Raw genomic sequence first — 23,761 nt, forward strand, 5'->3', positions numbered from 1 at the left:
TGACTGTGATTTTACATGGGCTCTCCATAGCTTGGCAGTGAGGAGTCACACGTAATGGAGTGTGTGAAGATTTCAGCTGTGGGTTTCTGGCAGTGTCTCCTTCCTCAACCAGCCTCTGGGTGCCCTGGTGCCCTGCTGCAGAGAGCCATGTGGAGCTGTTACGAGTCCAAGTGGAGAACAGTTACAGCCACCATGGCTGTTCTGCAGAGCAGGAGGAGCATAGAGGGAGGGCGTGCCGGGCTCTCTTCTCTGGTGCCCTCTGCTTGATGCTAAAACTACTGTGAATAGTTGATGTGTAGCTGGTCTAGGACCAAAAATCTGAAGTCTTTAGTGCATGCCCTGAGATTGCTATCCAGCTTGCCTTTTCAGCAGCATTTGCTTTTCCACCCATTTGTCCTGCACTTAAAAGCCCCCACACTGTAACTTTCTTTAAACCATTTCTTCAACTGTCTTAAAGAGGGTAGTGTCCCAGACTGTGGCTCTCAATCCTATCACTTGCCACCCGTTTCCTAAGTGACTTGGAGAGCTGGAGCCAGAGCATAGGACAAAGAAAGAAATGCGCTGTTTATTTCCAAGATGAATCCTCAGTTCTGCTGCTTGATTTGAATTATTGTGGCTTTTCCTTTTATCTAACAGACAACTTTAAGTACATTCACCAGCATGTGTTTTCAAGTTACCATTTCTTCTCGGGAGATAAATGTCATAACCTAAAACCTCACAGGGGTGGGTGGTGTGCAAGGTGATCCTGGCTCAAGCACAGAACACTGGGGTTTAAATGTGGAAGTCTTCAGTGTGTCAGCAAATCTAGTGACAGATCAGAGTGTGAGTTCGTAGATATTAGTGCTTACAGGAAGTCAAAGTAGAAAACACCAACTTGATTTAAAGAAACATTCACCTACTGTTAATACTCCGTTAGCTTGGGAAGAATCCTCAGATTTGTGTGCGATTAGTACCCAGGAAACACTGGTTTGCAGGTGTCTTGCATTAGCCAGGCTTTGCTATTCCTGTCACTGATCTTTTTCTTTCTCCTTTCTGATGGGAAGCATATAGATTGCCACACCACGTCGATCTCAGACTTGGAGTTTTCTTCAGATTTTACCCTGAGGACCACAAAGACAGCCATGTGCACGGTAAGCTGCCCCTTCCCACTTCCATGGGTCTTGCTGGCAGTGCAGTTGATTGGCAGGGTAATGAATTAATTACCAGGCTGTGATAAATGAAAACAGCTATTGCCATTGACAGTCTGGCTTTGCCTTTGCTATCACTGCACAGCTCTGCTTAATAGATGAGTAGACCTCAGGAAAGTCCCTGCAGCTGGGTGTGGTGGAGAGTGCCGGCTGCCTCAGCCCACAGGAGGCGAAGGACAGCCCTGTCTTTTCCAGTTAGTCTAGTTGGTAGACAGCTGAGGGCAGCTTTGATTTTTTTTTTCTTTCCATTATACTCAGTGGAGAACATTTGACTTACTTTCAAAAACAAAAATTCTTACCCTGTGCCTCCTGGTAGGTCCCCACACCCAATTTAGATGTGCTTAAGGGCTCACCCTGGCACAGGAAAAAAGACACGGCCTTTGAAATGATAGGCAGATCCAAATACACATTTGGCCTGGGATAAAGATTTGTCTGCTTATCAAGGTGAAGTCTTACTGTGTCGCCTAGTTCTGTCTCTGTATGGACGGCATGCTTGTGTGGAGGAGTCCAGGCCATGTTAAGCCCGTGTTAAGCTGTCAGGGAATTTTGAGAAGTTTCAACTGAGAGGCAGATATTCCTATGTAGTGCTGAATGTTAATGCCTCTGAGAATTTTCTAAGATGATGATTTTATGATACCGTGCATCTTCCCATGATGATAGGAAGAGTGAGACAGTCCTTGAGCACATGTGCAATGAGCACTCTGTCACTCAGTTGTCATACTCATTAGCTTGGCTTGGTCTAGGATGTTGCATAGGACGAGGAATAGGAACTGCTGTCATGTTTCACATGCACAAAATGATCTTCCTTTTCCCTGACCCCTAAAATCCTTGTTAGTGGGATTGTCCAAGTCATCAAAAGAACGTGAAGAAGCCTTAACAAATATGACGGTAGAGGTGTGCAGGCAGCCAGACTGTGCATGCATCTGAGAAGTGTGAAATGTGTTGCATTCTAGACATGGTAAGCCAGTTAGTCTAGCAGCTGTTGAGGGGAGAATCTATGTGTGGTCCATACAGAGATGGAGATAGATTTAGCTGAAGAAGTAGGCCATGCATCGCTCCCTTGCAGCAAATACAAAGTAAGTCCTGGGCTAGAGAGATGGCTCATATGGTGAAAGGTTCAATCTTCAGGATGTACATAACAGTGAAAGGGGAGAATAGGAAAATTGTCCCCTGACTTGTCCATACATAATAATAAGAAGGTCCTTTAAAAACAAACAAACAAGCAAACAAACTTTTGAGTTTTAAAATTCTGTCTCTTGGAGAGGACTGAGACCTCTGGTTAAGCACTGGCATTTCCAACAAACCCGTTCCTTCATAACATGCTCGCTTGACCAGGAGCCTGACATGAGTAGGATACTTCCACCCAATGCTCCTAACAAGCTTTGTCATCTGAAGCCTGCCTCACCTCTTTGGGTCTGTTCCACCTCTCTTCAGCCTGGAGCTATTGTATAAATGGTCTCTGAGGCTGCTTCTGAATAGATAGATCAGTCCCTGTGCTCATGAAAAATAATCCAGCACAGACATAGTTCAGAGGATGGGTGTCTGAGTAGAATTTGTCGTGATGGGTGGTGCTGGTGATAGGCAGAGCCAGAGATAGGCAGAGCCGGTGATCGCCTGAGCTGATGACGGGCAGTGCCCATGATGGGCAGAGCTAGTGATGGGCAGTGCCTGTGATGGGCAGTGCCAGTGATGGGCAGATCCAGTGACAGACAGTGCTGGTGATGGGCTGAGCTGATGATGGGCAGAGCTAGTGATGGGCAGTGCCAATGACAGGCAGACTCAGTAACAGGCAGAGCCAATGAGCTGGTGACAGACCTAATGATGGGCAGTGCTGGTGACCAGCAGAGTTAGTGATGGTATAGGTGGGGGGCTGAGGAGCAGCCTCGGGACAAGAGCAGGAGCTTGTTTCTTGTTATTTTTAAGTAAAGGGAACAATGTCTGTAGATTTGAATTGAGAAGTATAAGCTTCCGAAAAGCTAAATGCCTTTCTTGTTCTGAAATACATAGTGACAAGGTGGACAGTTTCTAAGGAATTAAGCGTGTTTAAATAATATGCACAATCCCTTTTCTCCTAATGAGATTCCAAATTTGTGGCCTAATTAAAAAACTAGAGAAAATGAGTTTTTCAAAATAAGAAGAACATCCTTTGGATTTAATTTCCACAGCATGTGTGCTGCGGGCTGATAGGGCTTCTCGAGGTGGGTAGAATCTTCCATGAGTGGACACCTTTTCTTTGCCCAAACATACACATACAGCATGGACATTTCGAAGCCAATTTAGTTTACTAGAGTTTGTTGGCTAAAAAGCTAAAATAGTTTCACCTTGTGAATTCTACGTTTTTGTTGTTTGTGTGTGTGTGTGTTTCTTTTTTATTCTCTTTGTATGATGGGGGTGTCTGTGTGATTGCCAGAGAAGGACATTAAGTGTCTTCCTCAGTCACCTGCCTCCCTGTTGCCTTGAGACAACTAAAGCAGAAACTCAAACTCTAAGCTAGGTTGCCTCACTCCCCAGTGCTACTGAAAAAGGTACAAAGCCGTGAGTAGGTTTCTTCATGGTGCTAGGGCCTCACCTTAGATCTCATGCTTATCCAGCAAGTGTGGTTTCTGCTGAGCACCTCTCCAGTCCCATTTGTGTTTTCTAGTTTGTCTGTAATGTTACTTGTGTAACTGTATGATTTCTTACTGTGCCAGGCGCAATTACAGTGCAGTTTCTGTAAACCCCTCACCAGTAGAGAAAGCATATCAGCAGGGCATGGTGCCATGTGCTGCTAATCCCAGCACTTAGGAGACTGAGGCAGGGGTTTTACAGCAAGATTGAAACCAGCTTAGCCTGGTATGAGGTCTGCCTCAAACAAACAAAAAACATTTTTTTTTAAAAGTTCCACTTTAAAAATGTTTTGTCTCCTTAATTGCATTTTTTTAAAAAAGATTTATTTATGTGTATAATATATTTATATATGTGTGAGTGCTCTGCCTCATGCACACCAGAAGAGGACATCAGATCCCAATACAGCCACCATGTGGTTGTTGGGACTTGAACTCAGGACCTCTGGAAGAGTATTCAAATGTTCTTAATCATCAAGCCATCTCTCTCTCTAGCTCTCCTTTAACCACATTTACAATCATTTTTAAAGTCTATATTTAGACCTCTCTGAATCAGCACTATGTTTCTCTTGCTTTTCTTCTTATAATTATGAGTTTTCCTATTTGATTTCATACTTCATACAATTATTAACTGACTAGAAAAGTGGCTACATGGTTAAGAGTACTTAAAACTCCTGCAGACTACCTGTAACTCCAATTCCAGGAGATCCAACACCCTTTTCTGGCATCTTTGGGCACCCACTCACACCTGACATACACATGTGCAAATACCCCACACATGCACATACATAAAAACATTTTTTTTAAACTTTTTTTTTTTATTGATTCTTTGTGAATTTCACATCATGCACCCCAATCTGACTCACTTCCCCTCCCCTCATACCTGCCCTCCACCCTTGCAACCACACCTCCCAACAGGAAGAAAACATCTTGTGGAAGCTGTGGTGTGTTCTGGTCTATCCCACAGTGCACTCTTTTGTCCACACATCTTTGCTTGCAGATGTTTTTGGCAAGGACTCATTAGTCTGGTATGAGGCCTCTGGCTTTTGCTACTCTATCAATACTGGCACCTAACGGGGACTCCTCTCCAGTATCCTGATGTCACCCTGTGTCATGGAGCTTCTGTAGGTTTGGATCTGGAGTATTGGCCTCTTTATGCACCCCAGCAGTTCATAAATGGGGTAGATATTGGGGTGGGCCAATTCAAAGCTCTGCATCTGGGCCTGAAGAGGTATCTGCATTGATCAGCCTGCTGGCTCTCCCACTCTTACACCCTCCGGGCCAGCTCACTAGCAAACCCTGCAACCAGGGCCAGCTCTTCCCTGCTACCCAGGCAAGGTGCAGGGCCTGCTCTCCCAAGTGCTGCAGAAGGTGAGGGCAGGGCTAGTTCTCCCACTCTCATGACCTCAGGGCCAGCTCTCTCACTTGCCTAGGTGGTGAGGGACAAGGGAGGGGAAGATGGCCTCTCTCCCTTGTCTGAACCACTGCACAGTGAGGCAGGGATGGCTGTCCTGTTCTTACGGCCTCAGGCTGGCTAACCTGCAATGCCCACATCCAGAGCTAGCTCTGCTCTGCTGCCTAGGTGAGGTTCAGGTCCTGCTCTCTTGATTCCTGCAGCAGGTAAGGAGAGTAAGGACAGCTCTCCTGCCTGCAATAGGCAGCATGGGGTGAGGGTAGGGAAGGGCATCTCTCCTCACCCACGCTGCTGCACAGCAGACAAGTTGCAGAATCAGCTCTCCCACGCTCACGCCTTCAGGGCTAGCTCACCAGTGACCCTGCCATCAGGGTCATCTCTACTGTGCTGTCCAGGTGAGGGGCAGGGAGTGCTGCAGTATAAGGGGCAGGGACAGCTCTTCATATCTCCTACCCATAGCAGGTGGCAAGGGCAAAAAAAAGGGAGGAGATGTCTCCCTAGATGATGCCAATACACACCAAACGAGGCAGGGCCAGCTCTCCTGTGCTCATGACCTCGGGGCAAGCTCACCTGCCACCTCCATATCCAGAGCCAGCTCTGCTATGCTGCCCAGGCAAGGTGCAGGACCCACTCTCCCAATTGCTGCAGTAGGTGAGGGGCAGGGACATCTCTCTGGTCTGTCATAGGTGGCTGTGGATGAGGGCATTTCTCCCTCGCCTATGTCACTGCACAGCAGACATGTGACGGGGCCAGCTTTCTTACATTCATGACCCCAGGACTGCCACCAGGGGCATCTGTACTGTGCTGCCCAGGGGAGGTGCAGGACCCACTTTCCCCAAGTGCTGCAGCTGGTGATGGGCAGGGACAGCTCTTTCTGCTCTTATGACTCCTGGGCCCCGTCTTCCACCTGCTGCAGGTGGTGAGGGCAAAAGGGAGAGGAGGGTATCTCTGGGGGCCTGCTTTCCTGAGCACTGCAGCTGGCTAGGGGTGGGGTTAGCTTTCCTCTCAACTCCAGGGCTGGCTCTCCCATGATGTCAGGTAAGGGGTAGGGCCAGTTCTGCCCAGCCCTCAGACATCAACATGTCCCTGGACAGCAGCCTAGCTCAGGGATGTCCGCCTGATAGATAATAGACCCCTGGCTGCTATAGGGCAATGGACCCAAATCTGGCCCCTGGTGGCAGCACAGGCCAGGACCCCACCATGGTCCCAGGTGGCATCACCAACTACTCATATCAGAATGTCCTCACTACCCTCAAGTCTCCAGCTCTGCCTCTCTTCATTGTGCCCACATCCTTCTGTTTCTGTTTCTCTTCCATTTGTTTACCACTTATTTGCTCCTCTTAGTGGTGCCCAGGGTCTCAGAGGGTCTGGGGTCATCTCAGGAGTGCTCTGTCCCATTCATGCACTGTGGCACTGGACAGGGGTCATCTGGCATGGCCTGCACAGCATTGGACTGATGGTCGTCTCAGGACCGCTCCTCTCCTGGGCTAGTCTGAGGAGCCCCTTGAAATTTGTTTTGGGTTCAGTTCTGCCTGGGGCCCATGGTTCTTCTAGTCTCCTCCCAACTCCCAGCCCTGAGAGCTGTCCAGGTGGTCATCTCAGGCTTGGTTTTGTTTTTTGTTTTTTGTTTTCAGGGACTGTTAAGCTACTAATCACTCAGATGTTCACAGTCAGAACACTAAGCGTGGACACAGCCTCTCAAAAAATTTAAGTGAAAAAAAATTATGGTAATTATTATAAAATAGGATATGGCCAGGTTCACAGTTTGCTCTGTAAGAGGACCACTACCCTGACTGTAGAGTGAGAGAAAAGTCCCTCTCAGGACTGGACTGTTGTGGAGTTGGTAGGCAGGGTAAGTGGTGAGCTTCAAATTGCTCCCTGAAGCCTAAGCACTGCTTGTTTCTCACTCTCACTTAGTCACTTAGGCCCACGTGGACCACGAGCTTGCAGTTGCCCTGTATCGCCTTCTCAAGTACCAGAAGTACAGGAGTGTGTGACCACACCCAGCCGCCCTCTGTCCTGGCTACTTAATAAACAGTCTCTAAAGACCCAAATAAAGGTCTGTTACTAACTCCTGTCTTGGAAGAGCTTGTGGAACATGGAAAGTAGATTGGTGAAGGCCTCCCGCTGGTGGCAGTGAATCGTGGTAACGGACAGTCCTGGGGGTCTGAGTACTGCTGGAACTGCACAGCTTCACCCTGTGCCTCACGGGGCAGTGAGGACTTGTTTACAGAAGACACACAGGCTCTGCCTCTGGGCTTCTCCAGATTTCCCAAGAGACCGAGGCCTGGGCTGCTGTCTCCCAGTGTCCACAGTATCTTTCCTCAGCTCCCAAGCCAGTGTTGGTCTGTTTCTGTGCATATGGAAACACTCCTCTCTAGAAACAGTTTAGACTTAGCATCCAAGATTACTTCCTGGCTTGCCTATTAGTTTATTTCAGACATATATAATATGCCATGTAAATTCATTTTCTGAAGAGGTTGCCCTTTTAATATGTGTTTTGTTTCATTAACTGTCCAAGCAAAAACATTCTTGTTTCTTGGTTAAAGTTCAAGGTCATCATTACTGGTATCGGCCTCTGCTTCCCACCACAAGTGACTTGTTCTTTTCCCACTTCTCAAAGCGGTGCTGAGGGCTTCACAGGGCTGTGGCCCCCGAGGCTCGGGCTCAGCACGTGGGGGAGGCTGCCTGGAGGAAATCTTGCACTGGACTCTCCTCAGCTGCCATCTTAATGAAAGCTGATGGGTCGGTGTGGCTAGGCAGAGTGAAAGGTCTAGGGTTTCAGTTTTAAAGTTAAAAGTAAATGAAAGAACATGAAGCAGAGCCAAAACTCAACGTTACTTCTTAGTTCCGTTCTGTCCTCTCCATGGTGTGCCTGATGATAAGTGGCTGGAAGCTTGTTTTAAGAGCACAAGTTTTGACCTTGGTGCTGAGTCAAGACAGGCCTTCAAGCTGTTCAGCCTTCTAAGGCAAATGGCACTGCTATGAGAACAAAACTTTAAAATGTGTGCAATCAAACCTCAGTGATTCCGTAGTCAGAGTTCTTTATTTTGTTTTATTTTTAATCAAGCTTTCTATTTTTCTAATGACATAAGGAAGGAGCCCGTTTCTTTGTGATTGTTCTTCAAATCTTCTTTCAGGGCGTTTGACAAATCTGACGGTGGTAACCCGCTAATTCCAAACTCATTCCCTGGTAGTAAATCAGCACTTGGCACTCCGTGGTATAGGCTGACCTAGTTTTGACCTTGGCAGAGCTAATCAGTGAAACAAACTAATTATTAAAACACATCTGTGCTGCTTAGAAATAGTCCGATTTGTCTTGAACTTGCGTCATAGACTTCAGTGAGACAGCTGGCAGATGTTGTAATAGGATGCCTTAAGGAAAGTTTATGTTGTGGGGGAGAGTGGCTCTCACGGACTCCTCTGCAGCTGGTGTTAGGTCTCCTCGTCAGGATGACCATGCCATCCATCTAGATCGAGCCTGCGCCTGTTCTCTGCTCCTTCTGCGTCCCCCTCATTTGCTCCCCAGAGTCACTACAGGCTACTGACCTGTGCTGAGAGCTGGAAGCATTGGGGTATGTAGTAAGCTGAGCATTGGAGTAGTTCTATGTTCACAGCCATTACCAGCGAGTCAGGTATGGAGCTTACGGCATGGATATTAGGTAGCACCAAAGAACTGCTGAGAATTTGGTAGACTGTGATACGGGCACTGTCATTACCAGCGTGTTCTGTTTAGAGACACATGCCGTGAGACCCTCGCACGAGAAGGGAAAAGAATGTGTAGAAGTATCTTGCCAAATACTAGTTGGTGCTGGGTGCTAGATGCTAGAAGGTTCTATAATAATATTTGTGTTAGGTTTTTATAGCAGAGTGTGTTCTCAGTGTCCCTTATGCTGTGCCCAGCAGCATTCTGAGAAACATGGATGACAAATCAAAGGCAGAGGAGAAAGCTATTTGGGTTTTCATTTGGTTTTTGTTTGTTTTTAAAATCACATTTATCTAGTCTCACGAGAGGTCAGAGAACAGCTTTTTTATAAAAAAAAAAAGCCGATTCTTTTCCACCATGAGGCTTCTGGGGATTGGGCTCAGGTCATCAGTCTTGACCAAAGGCACCTATACCCATTGAGCCGTCTCACCAGCCCAGAAAGGCCTGTTTCTATAAACTCATCAACCTCCTCAAGGCATGAAAGGCTCATAGGTCACAGTGCACGTGCATTCCTATGCATGGTAAGAATATTTATTGCAGCCTTCTTGTTGGCCCAAACCGCACTTAACAGAACTTAGGGTAAGTAAATGTGATGAGAGCATAGCAATGAAGAAAATACATGTGGACACAGCATGCAGAGTCTCACAAGTGTAACGTTCACTTCAGAACAGAGGGAACACCCAGGAGAAAGTTGAGTTTCAGGCTAAGTTAACATGCTTTTTAACATCAGGGGACTTGGTGAAAAGGTAGTGGGGGAGAAGTCCACAGTCAGAGAGTGGGTCTATTTGATCAGTGTATGTTGTACACATGTATGGAAATAGCTTCTGTTCCACCCCACTAATATGTACAGGTAATGTGCTAACTTTTAGGAAAGCAGTCTAGCTTGGCTAGAATGTGTAGACCTTGCGTTTACATGGTGGAGGGCCTTCCAGATCATCTGCTGCATTGTGCTTTCCTCTTAATGCAATTAGAAGTGATTAAAATGCTCTATCAGCCACGTGATGTGGTCGGAGTGGCACTTGGAATATGGCGCTTTGCTGGAGTATGGAGCTAAAGGGACCAGAGTGTGTGCAGGCAGCTGGTGGGTCGGCTAGCCCATTAGCATAGCCAAGACCATGATTGACATGGGCAGTTTAGAAGTGAGGTGATAGGCTAGTGAACATACCCAGGAACTAACTAGAGATGAAACCATGAGGACGAAATCGGTACTGGGGAAGAAGGAAGGGCAGCATAAGCCACAGAATTGGAAGGTATAAAGTTTCAGAGACAGGTTCCTCAGGCAAAGCATGAAGGACGGACTGCAGCATTCTGTGATGAAAATGGGAGAACAGACTGAGAGAGGCAAGGATCTGATGCTTAGATGTTGATATGTGCCCTTTGACCTGTGAAAGTGCTTTTGTGTAGCCTGCCAAGTGAGGCTGTGTCCCTTCTGGTCCCAATTCATGAGTTAAATCATAGCCATTTTATGGAAAGATACTTTTGAAAGTGTTTCTCAAATGATGTCGACACTGTTTGACCTAGATTGTAAATATTGCTATTGACAGGTGTGTTTTTAATGTATGTTGCTTCCTAAGGTTTTTGCGTTCTGAAAGGTTCTTACTGACAAGTCTATTAAGGCAACACCATGTGCAGTTATGCAACAGGTTGACCAACTGCACATTCAAGTAGCAGAGTCCCCAGGAACAGGAGCTACCGAGTGTAGTTGATTCCTTATATCTCACATGCTTCTCCATCAGAGCATCTTACTAAACTGTGCTTGCTTGTGGTCTTGAAGTCTTGAGAAGGAGCCAGGAGAACGGTGCTCACCTGTGACCCTAACCCTCCAGTACCCCGTACTGTGCACTGCGCAAGCCCCTCACTTATTCTGCAGTTCCACTGTTCAAGCCACTCACTTCATCTCCGCGTGCACATTTTCTCCTGAAACACTGTGACGAGCAAATCTTAATTTTTCAAAGGTTAGGTATGTTTCCTACATCGTGTTAGCTTTATCATGTGTGGTTTTTTTACTACAATGTTGGGAGGAATAGCCCACAGCATTTAAATCACTGTTTATGCATCATCAGAAAGTGCAGAAGTCCACAAAGCAGGTTGCTCTGGAGCTGAGAGTGACTTGTCAATGGAATCAAGGTAGAGTTCTTCTCAAAGTCAGATTTGCAGACTGAAGAACTGGCACCCCTGGCTACAGAGCCCGAGACAGAGCTGTACTGTTAGAGGCTTCGCAGCATCATTTGTTCTGAAACAGCCTGTTGAGAACTATGCTGGGTTACTTGGACTCCAGATGGGACAGGGTCAGGTCGTCTAGATGGAGCAGGGTCATGCTAGGGCTCAGTAGTGTCAGATGGTCACACAGGCTCAAGCACAGTGTAAGGGTGGGGTGTTTATTAAATAGCCAGTAGTAACAGGCTCTATCTTAATGCTGTCAAAAGGCCGCTCCCCTGCCTCTGTCACAGGCCACCTACAGGCATTGTTGGGTTGTGATGATAAGAGACTCTGACTAGATGTTTTCCTCTTTGACAGAGGCTCTTACCCCTGGAGGGATGACCTGCGAGAAAATAACATTACCATTCAGTTCCTTTTGATAGAAACTGTTGTGAATATTGACCCTCAAATCCGACAATGCTATACTACTCCTGATGTTTCCAGACTCTCACGTGAATGTGGGCATTGACAGGAGCATCAGTCTTTATGGAAAGATGAGTCAAGGATTGAAGACTAAATTTCTGTTGTATAATTCAGATAAACCACAGTGTAGTTTATTTTTATAGAAGTGAATCAGTCCATCTTTCTGTTCTCAGGGGAATTACAGTGATGCTGTGATACTGGGCAGACCTTCAGTTTTTTTCCCATTTCGGGTCCATTTTCTCAGAACTTTCCATCTCAGAAGCAGCGGCGACAGCACTTAGCCCCTCTGAGGCACTATGACAGCACACATGCACACAGGCTCTACTGTGCCTTGCACATGGTATTTCCTTACACCTTCCTGCTGGGCTACATTTGCTGGTCTTCAGATGGGGTCTCGCTATATTGTCCACGCTAGCCCCAAGTTCACTAAGAAGACTAATTTTGAAGTCACAATCCTCCTGCCTCAACCCTCTGAGTGCTGAGTTTATTCTGTGCCGTCTTATGCAGCTCATAGTCTATTTTCAAAGAAAGAATTGTTGAGGTTTATTTCATTTTTAACATATCAGTTTGCGTATAGGGATTTAGGTCTTTGTTGCCTCATAGATGGTATTTGCTCTTCCATCCTGATTAAATGGTAAATAATTTGCCCTTAGTACAATGGAAACTAATCTTCCTAGGCAAATGTATGTAAAGAAAATTCTAAATCTAGAATGGTGGTATGCACCTTTAATCTCAGGAGGCAGAGGCAGATGTATCTCTCTGAGTTCAAGGCTAGCCTGGTCTACCTAGTAAGACAGACAGACAGACAGACAGACAGACAGGAGGGGAAAGAGGAGGGAATGTCAGTCTTTGTCTATCTGTTTGAATATTTTTGGTAGTTTCTGTTTGTAAGCATCTACAACAGTCACATCTACTTCCTTTCTGTAACGCTTTGGGTTGTTGGAGATGATGATGGTCCAGAGTCTGGCTGTGTAGTCCAGGCTGGCCTCATGCAGTCCCCTTGCCTCAGCCTCCTGGGTAGGCAGGAGCCATGATACCTGGTTTGTGTTGGTTTTAGGCTCAGCTTTCTACTCTGTCAGTTATATTGTTGGATACAGTATTTCCTACCACTCATCGTATTTTCTACCATTTGAGGAGCTGGGCATGGAATGTGGGGCCCTTGCATGGATAGTGTTTGGACAACATTGAAGAGTACCATGAAAAATCTAACAGTCATGAGAACCTGATGATGTAGGAGGGAGGAGAAGGAAACAGAAGCCTAGAGAAGCAGTGAGCTGTGAGACTAAAGGCAGGCACAAGCAGAACATTCTTTCAGGGCACTTTCATTCAAACAGCATGTGCTGAATACTGACGCTGTATACTTGTTCTTGTGCCACAAAGGAAAATGTACCTCCTGTCCCCAAGATGTTCCCCCAGGAGAGGCAACAGCATCATATTCTAGAATGGAAATTGATAATAGGCTCATAAAGAATACCACTCATGGCTGACACAGCCATGTCATTGTCCTTATGCAAGACTTTGGCAATACTGCATGCATGATGTTTGCTGTGGTGACTGTGTGCTACGATTCTTTGGTCTAGATGTCGGATTGCTTCTATGAATTAATTCGCATTGATAATCGTTTTAAATATAAAGATATAAGGTTATATGAAAATCAAAGCCTGGTTTCTTCCCAAGTGCTGGGAGGACCTGAGCATACCTCAGTTTATCAGTGACAGCTAGGTCACAGTCAGTGAGCCAGAGTGAAACTGCCATTGGCCCTGAGCACACCAGGCTGTGCTACCTCATAGCATCATAACCACAGAGTTAGTCAGCATTTCCAAGTGCTGGAGCTTAGGCAGCTCAGGGGACAGCTGGGCACAGAAGGAGGGGTCTCTGCTCTATCTACAGCTGAGCCAGCAGACTCTGAGCACGGTGAGTGCTCATGCATGGAGTAGCGACAGTCAGTGGTGGATCACAGTCTACCTGGTGGTGAGGGAAGGCTGTGTAGGCAGAGACAGTCACCAGTGAGGAGTTAGTGTAGAGATGGGGTTCAGACAGAGGCCTCAAGTAGGGAAAAGCAACACGATGAAGAATCTGCTTCTTGTGCAGAGACTTATGCAGAAGACCCCCAATCTGAGAATAACACAAAAAGGGTGCACGCGCGCGCACTTGCACACACACACAAACACACACACACACACACACACACACACACGTCTATCCAAGTCTCACAAGAAGAAAACCCAAACAGACTGGCTAGGGATGTGGCTCGGTTAGAGTGCCTGGATAGCATACAAGGAGGCCTGGGTCCATCCTGTATACCCAGGCTGTGATCTCAGTGCTTGGGCGGTGGAGACAGAAGAATCAAAAATCCAAAGTCAGCCCTGCTACATAGTGAGTCCAAGGCAAGCCGAGGGTATGTGAGACCCTGTCACAGAGAGGCGGGGAAGAAAGCAAGGGTGATGGAGAGAGGCACTGTCACCTTAGGAAGTAGCTGAGCAGCTTCCTGTTGCCCGCTTGTCTTAGCAAATAAAAGGGCTACTTGTCTTTACAGTGGACTCCTGAGAGACTGATACCAAGAACAGGACGGAGCAGAGCCCCAGAGAACTGTCAGAACTGCAGCCAGCCTCACAGCCCTGAATGACTGGGGATCTGATGCCTAGCAGTGCTTTAGGATGATATTGAGTTGTGAGTTCCTCGGGGCATATCCGAAATAAATTAAAAAATATTTCTAGAAGATTGCTGTTAGATGCCTAAAATTATTTCTACTGACAGGTTTTTTTTTTTTTAAATTCAATATATAGAACATAATTTAAGGCAGTCCATTGATTTAAAATGATAGACAGCATGAGCCAAGAGCCGGGTGAAATAGGGATAAAATCAGCTCTACCTGCCACAGGAACTAGTTAGTCCAAATAGACATTAAATTAATTAGACTTGGCATGTTGAGGAGGAAAAGATTTGAAGCATTTAAAAAGTAAGATACCCAATGTGAAAAAGAACCAGGCATTCTAAAGCTCAATAGAGTACAAGTTTAAAGCAGATCTGCATATGGCAGTGTTGAAAGGATCTGTGCGCTGGGCTTCACACCAAGAGAAAATAACTCAGAAGATACAAGGACAAGGGCAAGACACGTCCTCACCACCATTCTCTATTGTTACGATGAAATAACCCTGACAAACACGCTTTATTAACAGCAATTACTCTCAGTAACTAAAATGCGGGGAGAATGAGTAACAGTCAGGAAAACAATGCAGAAAGCCAGAGGTGATGCTGTACTCTCAGAGGATCAGGAGTTCAAGGCTATCCTGAAATACAGGGGACTCTGGCTCAAAAAATGAAGAAACGATAAAGCGGGTAAGGTGGTGCACGGCTGTAATCCCAACACTCAGAGAGGCAGAGGCAGGCAGATAGCTGTGAGTTCGAGGCCAGCCTGATCTACAAAGCGAGTCCAGGACAGCCAAGGCTACACAGAGAAACCAGGTCTCAAAACAACCCCCACCCCCACCCCTGCTCCAGAAAAGTGCAGATCAAGCCCACAGGCACTGTGCTTAGGGGAGGAAGCCAGAGACAGCATGTCGTGCTGTGTGAATCCTTCCATGTGGGTAGTTCCCAGCAGGCAAGTGTAGGCATGGTTTGTGCAGAGAAAAGAGGGGTTCTAGAGTGGAGATTCTACTCGACTCTGACTGCAGTGAGGAACAGGAGTCTACACTTATGTAAATAGGTAGCTTTCATGTTATATGAAGTCTGTCCCAATTAAAAGGGAAGAAGAAACCCTAGACCCTTTCTCAAAAATATTCACAACCCAAAGCAGAATTTTCAAAACGTTCAGTGGGGCTTGGTGGGACATGGAGACTGTGCCTACAGGCAGCAGGTAGACATCTCAGTGCGGTAATAGAACCCAGAAAGAAAATCCTGGCGCTTGGGAGGGTGAAGCAGGAGTATTGTGAGTACCAGGCTAGCCTGGGCTACAGAGCCTTGCTTATTAAAAAAAGAAAAGAAAAGAAAAGATAGGAAGAAATAAAAGGCACTCCAACAAATAACTTATTGACCCTTGTATAATACTAAAAAAGAATGAACCAACCCTAAACTCTTCCCAACAAAGTCTTTTAAGAATTAAACTGAAGGGCTGGAAAGGTGGCTCAGAGGTTAAGAGCACTGACTGTTCTTCCAGAGGTCCTGAGTTCAATTCCCAGTAACTTCATGGTGGCTCACAACCATCTATAATGTGATTTGATGCCCTCTTCTGGCATGCAGGTGTACATGCAGGCATAATAAATATTAAAAAAGGAAAGAATTAAATTGAAGTGGCATATGCTTCAAAACCTGGGCTGTATACTGAATTCATGGCCAGCCCAAGACCTAGAAACATCCTTTCTCAAACCATAACCAAAAGCTCACAAGAATAAATTTGCAAAAAATATTATATATATTTTCATAAAACCAAAAATCAACTCAAAAGAAAGAGCATTTGTCCTAGGAAGCCTCTGCTAGAGTATATTTTAGTGACAAAGTGACCTATGGAGGCCAGGTGCAGACAGTGATGAGGGTGACGGAAGCAGCATGGATGTCCGTCCGGTGTGTGCCCAGCAGCCCAGTGTGTCGTTCACCTAAGAAGCCTGCTGTGTTGCTGAGAAACCTCACAGCGCGCAGTTGTCTGCTGGCCCAGGCTGGGAAAATGCTTTATGCAGTTCCCCATCTAAAGCCTTTCTTTCTAAGGCTCAGTCAACTCAGGGTAACGGAAAGAGCGTGAGAAGCCATTCTGAGAAGCATAGTCACGTGCCCTTTATGCTAGCAGTACAGACCAGCTCAGGGAACACTAGCCAGACACAAAGGACCAAATGATTTATGATCCTATTTCTCTTGTCATGTGAGCTCGAGAAGCTAGCCTGCACCCTTGAAAAACAGAGCAGTCGTGTCTTTTGGTGCAGGGATGCCTAGGTAGGGCTGGCTTCGTGTGCAAGAGCATCTACTAGGGTGCTGACATTTTCTGTTTGGTTTTTGAGACAGTCTCATTTGTAGCTCTGGCTGACCTGGAACTCACAGTCTGCCCCTCTAGCTAGCTTACAGAGACCCACCTGCCTCTGCCTCCCAGGAGCTAGGATTAAAGGCATGCACTGGCTGTTTCCTGTTTCTTAATTAGAATATAAATTTCACAATTGTAGTGGTTGGAAAGCCCATGTATTATGCACGTGAGTGCACTTTTCTGCATGCACACAATGCAGTAAGAGATTTTTTAAGCCAAGCATGGTGGCATAAATCTGTAACCCCAACATATTTAAGATGGAGGTGGGAGGATCAGGAGCTTAGTGGGTTTGAGATGAGCTGGGCTGTGTGAAATTCCGTTCTCTAAGAACCAAATAGTAGTATTTTTAAAGGTAAAAAATATATAAAATAATAACTTGTTTATAGGCCAGAAGAAATGTACAATTAGGAATATTAAGATAACATATTACTGATACTTGTGTTTAGCTGCTCAGGAGGCTGGAGCAGGAGTACCCAAGTCCACTTTAGGAAACACAGCAAGATTTTTTTTCTCTCCGAAAGCAAACTCCATTTTAGACTCTGAAGAGATGATTTAGTTTACTCCTAAAATCATCTTAATAAGCAATTTGAAATCAGAAGAACATGATCTAAACCTGGAAAGGCCTTCCAGCCGTTATCTGGGGATAAGTCAGCGTTGTAGCGAGCTTTTGCAGAAAGAGGTCTTTCAGGCATTGTGTGTGTTTTCCTGTCTCCCATGTTGTTCAGTCCGTCTGGCATTGCCCCTCGGGGGTTGCACGGCACTTAGCATGCATTGTCCCCTAGAGGGACCACAACAGCAAACAGAGATGCAAATTCACTCTTGGGATAAAACAGAAATTAATTGAAGAAGAAAGAGTCTATAATTTAAGGCATAGTTAGCCTTGGGAGGGAGCTGTAGCTCTCACATTTGCTGATTTCTATGCCAGCCATCACAGCACCGGTGTCTGCTCAGCCACCGTGTCGCCTGAGTTTGTGTTTTCGTGTGTTTATGTATTATGATATAAGCTCTAACACCTCCCCCTGCGTTATCTGCTGCTTGCTTCAGACCCTTCATCTGTTGGCGTTTAAATTCAGTGTTGAGATTTTGAAAGAAATACTCCACAGCAGATGAATTGCGCTTTTGCTGCGGAGATCCTGCCGCATGGATTACAAGCTCTGTTTCTCTATGCTTGAATAAACTCCATCAAAAGCACATTATCCCCCACGTCTGTGGCCAGCTGCCTAATTGTATCTGCTGTAACCACACGCTGGTGGAACATGATACCAAAGAGGAACAGAAATGATGAATTACCCCCTGCAGGTGATAGTGATCATGATGATTTTTAATTTCCTTCTTCCTCATACAGTCTAGACTGATTTCATTTCATTGGCTGCCATCTTCTTCCATGCACACATGAGTGTCCCCTTTGTAAAAAGACCCACCACACTGACACACATGAAAAAGTCATTTGTTTAATTCTAAGTCATTATTCCTCAAATGTTTGAATGTAAAATGAACTGTTTACTTTTATGCAAAGTAAACAAGCAAAAATGTGTCTTAAAACTTTTTTAAGGTGATTGTTTATAACTGCTTTGTGTTATTCTCTTCCTCTGTGACACCCACAAGAGACATGGGCAGCTCCTTCTGAAGTGCTATTCTGATACTCGGGAGTGTTCTGCACAATAAGACCACACACTGACTTTACATTCCCATGTCCCTCAAATACCAGAGTCAAAAGATTCCTTGCAATGTCAAGAGAATGTCCTAGAAATCACTGGGCAGCCTCTACTTTCATGCTGTCCTGTCATCATTTCCACCCCAGCCTTTACTGTGGTGGTTATTGATGGACGCCTGCTGTCCCTCGTTAGCCTCCCAGCCTTACAGCTAAAGGTCCTCTGACTGATACAGCTTTGCAGATTAGCCAGCTACCTTGATTTTCATATCTTTTTCCGCACAAGTCCCCAGTGCTGCCCACAAGATGCCTAAGGGAAATGTGCTCTGCGCCTGCCTCCTGAGCCACCTGATCTCGCTGAGTGCTCACCAAGCTCAGCTCCAGTCACTTACTACTGTTCCTAGAGGTCACTGTTGGCAGTTCTCTGTGGTGGCGGTTGATTCTTGTGTTTGAGTGGCATCCAAGGGAGAGTATAGTTCATTGAAATTAGCATTTGCAGGGAGATGTGCTGGTGCACGTCTCATCATTCAGGAGGCAGAGGCAGGAGGATCTTTTAAGTTTGAGGCTAGCCTGGTCTACAGAGTGAGTTCCAGGAGAGCCAAGGCTACACAGAGAAACTTGTGTGGAAAAACAGAACAAAAAAGAAAGAAATTAGCACTCAGAAGATCTAAGACATGGTGATAGCAACAGGATTGTGGAACTGTAGTTGACAAGATGGTTTTTTCTCAGCCCACCTGACATTTGATTGAAAGCTGCACTCTGCCAAATGGCTCTGCAGAAATACAAGCTCCAGCCATAGTTCAGCTGGCTTCTAACTCTATTCCAGGTGGGTCTTCTCTTTCTCTAGAGTAACTTATCTAGTTGTCCCCTGAGTGCCTGAAGCCGTGGACAGTGCCCAAATCCATGTATTACATGTACTGTCCTACACATACATGCAGCAGCAATAAAACAGGACAATTGTAACACTACAGTAAGTTACTTTAAATTTGTGATTATTTCTAGAATGTTTTATTTACTATTTTTAGACTATAGTTGACCTTGAGTAACTGAAACTAAAAAGTAAGTAGATAAAACAAGATAAGGACAGATTACTAAATAGCCAATAAGAAGACAGGCTAAGGATATTCTAGACCTTTCTGTATCTAAGAACAAAATATACTCCCAGCTCTTTGGCTGAATCAGGAGGAGCACGTGTTCAGGGCTAGCCTGAGTTACATGGTGAGACCCTGTCTCAAATAGGAGCCCAGAAACCCCTCTTCTTAGGCTTTCCAGAGCCTGTGTGTTCTGTATTTTCAGTCTTGGGAAAGCTCACTAAGGAGCAGGCTGTCTGTAGATACTGTTCATCTTCTCCTAAGTCCCCTCGTATCTCTGTGGTCTCGGTCTCCAAGTCTGATGGAGGAAATCGGAGTGGGTGGGGAGACTTCCAAGTGCTGTTCAACAAAACAGCATAAACAGTTTTGTTTTGTTACCCAAACTCATCAGTATTTCTTTCACAGTTTGGGGTGGGGGTTGGGTAGAATGTGCCTTTTTTTTTTTTTTTAAAGCTAAAATTCATAGATGATAGCTTGGGGTTAGAAGACAGCTCTAAGGCATCTTTGTACTTTCAGATCTCTCTAGCCCAGCATCCTGTTGTCATTGCCAGCTGTGCTGCTGGGTGTGAGCCACTCTCCTGGCACATGGATGCATCCATCAGCCTCCTTCTTGAGGTTTTTAGTGAGGATTCTATTGTGTGGGCATGGTTGGTTTACTCTTTAGCCATCAGCATTTGACTCAGTTCCTGGTCCTCTCTCCCTTTCCAGGGGAAATTTGTACCTGGTCATTTTCTTTCTTTTCTAAAATAAGCTAGCCTTAAAAAGAAACACCACCAACAAACAAACAAACAAACAAACAAACAAAAAATGGTAATAAATCACTTGATTTTTTTTAAAAAATTAGCTTTCTTTATCACTATTCATTTCTTTTGGTGAATAATTAATATACGAAGAACACCGATTTAGCCAGTTATGCTAACTACATAAGGCTAGCTATGTTTAAGAGCTTAAGGGACTAAAAGTGTATATAAAAATGTTTGAGAGCTATATAAAATGGTGCTGGGTGAAAATTCTAGAAATTTGAGCTCTGCCCCTGCCCTCCTCTTAAACAGACTGAAACCTAATAGGCCGTGTGGTCAGCATGAGAAGTGGTGGACTCCAGTGTCTCCTCATCACCACCCAGCATGTCTGTAGTGCTGCTGGGGGCCAGGCACCAAGAGAGCACATCCAACTCCATCTACAAAGGTGCCATAGGGATTTGTTACAGAAGCTCATCGTCGCCTCGTGGCTCTCTGAGATGGTCTGTGTCTGAGAACCTCTGCTTTGTGGTTCTGTTTGGCAGAAGTATCAAGAGTATTCCTACCTCTTGGTGTGTAAAATGTAATGAACTTCAAGGTTACATATTGGATTTGCTCTGGACTCAGTGTGAATTAGCCCTCCAAGATCAATAAAATTCTACGTTCTTTGCAAAAGCACCAGAGCACGCAAATTGGCCTGATGGTGAATTTTCAATAATCAATGCCTTGTTTTTAGCACTTTGTAAGCTTAATTTAATGCTGGTTTTGAAAACAGATTAAGTCCACCTAATCCATTATGAAGGAAAAAAGAATGGTAACATTTAAAGGTGGAATTGGGCTGCAGAGATGTTTCGGCGGTTAGTAGCATGGCTAGCCTCACCAAGGACTCAGGTTCGGTTCCCAGCATGACATTCTGCAGCTCACAACCCACTGTAACTCCATCTAGGGGGATCTGTGCCCTCTTCTGGTGCCATAGGCATCAGGCCCACATTGAAATGACTCGGGTGAGGCCGTCCTGGTCTGACTCTGTTTTCTGTTTGCTTAGACAGCTCCCAGCCTCCTAACTTCTGCCCCCCACAGTCACAGCCACCATGGCAGCACATTTGAGATTTCCATGGTGTTGACTGTAGTCCAGATATATTAACAATTGGCAAGATGTGTCTAAAATAACTACCATCCTCTGCCAGGAATGAGCATTTCGGTTACTGTGATCCTCATTGAACTTCGATGCGTCTGGGTGGATTTTGCCTTTGGAAATGCTGTGTCCCTGAGCTTGGGCACCAAGAGACTTTTCAGAGGTTCAAGCCACCTTGGTCTGACCATCAATTAAAAGACTGAACACTTTCAATTGGCTTAATCAATGTGGTTGTCAATAATTAGCTCATGTGACTTGTTACCATATGGTGCTCATACATGCAATCACATATGCGCATAAAACAAAAATACATCTTTTTTCAAGGGTGAAATATGTTTATCTGAATGTGTTAATTTTTTCTGGAGACTCTCTTGTATTGTCCCAGTAACCCTTAGAGTTAATGTTAATTTTTTTCATATGTGTAAGAATATTTTCGTAAAGAATTTTATGTGAGTACTGTTACTTATGCTCATTATATTTTTAGAAAAAAAATAGTTAATGTTTAAAAGTTGCATCTACTAATTCCATAACAAAATTATTGTAATTTGCTTTAAAGTGGGGTGAGCTAGATGAGAAGAAATTAGACGTTATATAAAAGAATGCTTCTATAACTTCAGCCAAAGGGGAGCTGTGACCTCATAGACCAGGGTTTTGGGAGTCATTTCCGGTCTGGATGTGACTGGTGCCTCTGCCCTTTCCCTGCCTGCCCTCACCGTAGATGTCTGAAGTCTGCGGGGAGCTGGAGGGTGCTGGATGGCTGCCCTCGCTGTCTGCCAGCATTGACTGTTTGATTAGCCTGATTACCTTATTACACTGTTCTAAGGGGAAAAGCCAATTATATTCTTCATTTCACGTACACCATCTTTTCCTGGAAAACTAGTGCGGAGTTGTGTGTGAGGTGTCTAGTCTTCGAGATAGTTAAGTTAAGTCTTAAAAGGCTGAATGGTTCATGGTTACATCGGGTAATTAGTTTAATGATCAATAATATTGCTTCATTTTTAAATTATAGGCAGTTGCTGGGTACTTTGATATATATTTTGAGAAGAATTGCCACAATAGGGTAAGTACCATGAGTTATTCATAAAGATTAATTATGTGGAGTACTGTGTTTGATTTGTGCCCCAAGGTGTTTGATCAGAAACATTTTGCTGTTGTAAGCAATTGCAGCTTGTATTCGATGTAGTAGATTAATGTACCATGATATTAAAAACCGTGTACTTCATCAGATACTTCTGAACTTTCCCAATGCAGGTCGTGTTCTCTACGGGCCCCCAGAGCACCAAGACACACTGGAAACAGACACTGTTTCTGCTGGAAAAGCCATTTCCAGTTAAAGCAGGTGAGAAAGCAAGCAAAGGCAAAACATTGCCTCCATTCTGGGGGAATGGTGGTCATTCACATGTAGTTTATTTAGAAGAACTTAGCAGATGCTGAGGTTGGAGGTCTCAGAGCTACCCACCTCCATGTGTTTAAAGTATCTTAGTATTCACTTCCAGACATATTTTAGGGCCTAGAAAGATAGCTCAGCTGTCAGTAGCACTTGCTGCTCTCCAGTGGACCCAGTTTCATATCCTAGCTCCCATTATATTTGGTGCTCACACCACCTTTAACTCCAATACCCGTGGATCCAGCTTTCTCTTCTGACCTCCGCACACATACATAGTATACCGACAGGCAGACACACAGACACATACTAGTTTAAAAATCCATGTTAAGAAAAATTTCTAATTTTAAGTCTTGTGAAGTTTAGTGCTTGTTTGGTTTATTTGTTTTGCTCTGTTTTTAGGTGCTAGAGATTAAACCTATTGAATGTCTGATCTTCACACATGCTAGGCAAGCATTCAACCATAGCCCACTCTTAATTCTAATTTTTACCTTCTAAAATAAATTAAAAATATTATGTATGTCAAAACTGCCACAAAATAATTCAGAAAAATTTTAAGATTTACTTTTATTATTTTATGTGTATATGAGACTTTGTTTGCATGTATTTATGTGTGCTACATATATGCATATGCCTGTTGGAGCCCCTGGAACTGGAGTTACAGATGGTTGTGAGCCACCATACGGGTACTGGGACCCAAGTCCTCTGCAAGAGCAGCAAATGTTCTTAACTGCTGAGCCATCTCTCTAGCCTCCAAAAGATGTTTCTTTAGTGTATAACCAGTAAATGATAGTATGCAGATATGACCAAGAGAAAATGTTTTATTTCCTAAGTGGCTAAACCACTGTCAGCAATAATATATGAGATTTATTCAATAGTTACTGCTCTCAGGGCAGCTCTGTATAGAGAATTCTAGTAGAGGAAAAGAAGTGTCTGTGCTGAAGCTGGTAGCTGTCTTCCTAAGTGTTGTAACTTAACTTCCTACATATTTGTATATAAATAGTTAGGCCTTTAAGCTTCACATAAGTATGATATTGGAGGAGTCTTTTACAGCCCCAGTTTCTCTCATTTTGTTTCTGAATGTGTTTACATACATTATTTATTTGGCACACATTTGTTACTGTTTTTGAGACAAGGTCTCACTCTGCAGTCCAAGTTGGCCTCAAGCTCAGAGCAATGCTCCTGTCTTAGCTTTTTACATGCTGGCTGTTCTAGCTTTTCTT

The 23,761-nt window shown here is 44.8% G+C and overlaps 1 protein-coding gene across 2 annotated transcripts in view; it reads left to right on the forward strand.

Annotated features, from left to right (window-relative positions):
* PRMT3 (protein arginine methyltransferase 3) overlaps positions 1 to 23,761 on the forward strand; it is an 85,800-nt gene that overhangs the window by 52,699 nt on the left and 9,340 nt on the right. Inside the window, exons 13-15 of one of the 2 annotated variants that reach the window (XM_084771972.1) lie at positions 1,044 to 1,130; positions 22,164 to 22,214; positions 22,406 to 22,493. In XM_084771972.1, coding sequence (XP_084628098.1) covers positions 1,044 to 1,130; positions 22,164 to 22,214; positions 22,406 to 22,493 — 226 coding nt within the window. Of the gene's footprint in view, positions 1 to 1,043; positions 1,131 to 14,068; positions 14,403 to 22,163; positions 22,215 to 22,405; positions 22,494 to 23,761 lie in introns of those variants that run through there. The other variant, XM_084771973.1, reaches the window with a different exon arrangement.

The sequence above is a fragment of the Acomys minous genome (genome assembly GCF_964271855.1).
Source record: "Acomys minous genome assembly, chromosome: 2".
Lineage (NCBI taxonomy): Eukaryota > Metazoa > Chordata > Mammalia > Rodentia > Muridae > Acomys > Acomys minous.